This window comes from Coptis chinensis, chromosome 7 (genome assembly GCF_015680905.1).
Source record: "Coptis chinensis isolate HL-2020 chromosome 7, ASM1568090v1, whole genome shotgun sequence".
Taxonomy (NCBI): Eukaryota; Viridiplantae; Streptophyta; class Magnoliopsida; order Ranunculales; family Ranunculaceae; genus Coptis; species Coptis chinensis.
Genome location: NC_141462.1, coordinates 13,516,015 through 13,517,140, shown reverse-complemented (window position 1 = coordinate 13,517,140; position 1,126 = coordinate 13,516,015). Strand labels below are relative to the sequence as shown.

The window sequence follows — 1,126 nt, the reverse complement described above, 5'->3', positions numbered from 1 at the left end:
TAAGTACCACATGTTTTGATGAGTAGCTTCCTCCTTATGACACACCATTAGAAGTGAAACCTCATCTTCCTTCTCTACAAAATTAGATTATTTACCCTTTTCTATATATGACTGTGTTCGACAATCTGATTGCTACTGGCCATACCTATTGCATTTGTAACATTGTACCCTTGATATGTCAAAGGGCTGATTTTCATGACTGCCTCCATTATGATAGTTGCGTCCTCTACCTCTGCCTCTTCCTCTACCTCGGTAGTATGTGGCTCGACCCCGTCCTCGGCCACGACCTTGTCCTATGTGTTTTGCAAGCTAAGCATAAGTCGAAACTTGCAAAGCTTGTTCCATAGTAACATGGTGATGTTGATTTATTCGTTGCTCGTGAACCAACATCGAGCTCATTAGCTCGTCAATTGAAATTTCATCAAGGTCATTTGATTCCTCAATTGAGCAGACAACATAGTCGAATTTTGAAGTCATTGATCGCAAAATTTTCTCAATTATCGTAATATCCTCCATCTTGTCGCCATGGATACGCATCTTGTTTGCAATTGCCATTGTTCTTGAGAAATAATCTAAAACCAACTCTCCCGTTTGCATACAAAAAGTCTCAAATTCTGCTCTAAATGCTTGGAGTTGTGCACGATTAACCTTAGTTGTGCCTTGATACTTCTTCTTCATTGAATCCCATATTTGCTTAAAGGCATCCTTCATGAGAATCATCTCCAAAAGGGATTGATCAATTGCTTGGAAGAGGTAAATTTTCATTTTCAAATCCTTTAGCTTTTGCTCCTTTAACTCGGCTCTTTGTGCATTTGTCAATGCTCTAAATGCCTCTTCTGTAGCAGGTTCTATAAAACCCTTTTCAACAGTACCCCAAAACTCCTTTGATCTCAAGAAGTTTTCCATTAACATGCTCTAATGATCATAGTGACCATTGAAACAAGGTATCGATGATTGCAAAAAATTGTTCTCTGCGGCCATTTGACAAACAGGTGGTAGAAAAGAGATGTTGCTCTATTGACACTCCTATTGCACCAATCTAACAAAGAAGAGCTTCAACTCTAATAGGAAGAAAAAATGGCTTTGATACCACTGATAACCTATTGAGAGGTGAGAGCTTAACAAT

The 1,126-nt window shown here is 38.8% G+C and overlaps 1 protein-coding gene across 1 annotated transcript; it reads right to left on the bottom strand.

Moving 5' to 3' along the window:
* Positions 1 to 309: 309 nt before the first annotated feature.
* Positions 310 to 906, bottom strand: LOC147486130 (uncharacterized). The gene has a single exon (XM_086573655.1). The coding sequence runs from the start codon at positions 904 to 906 to the stop codon at positions 310 to 312; it is 597 nt and encodes a 198-aa protein (XP_086429781.1).
* Between the last annotated feature and the right edge of the window lie 220 nt (positions 907 to 1,126).

Excerpts from the sequence above, each read along its gene's own strand:
- LOC147486130 (XM_086573655.1), bottom strand. The coding sequence starts at position 906 with ATGGAAAACTTCTTGAGATCAAAGGAGTTTTGGGGTACTGTTGAAAAG.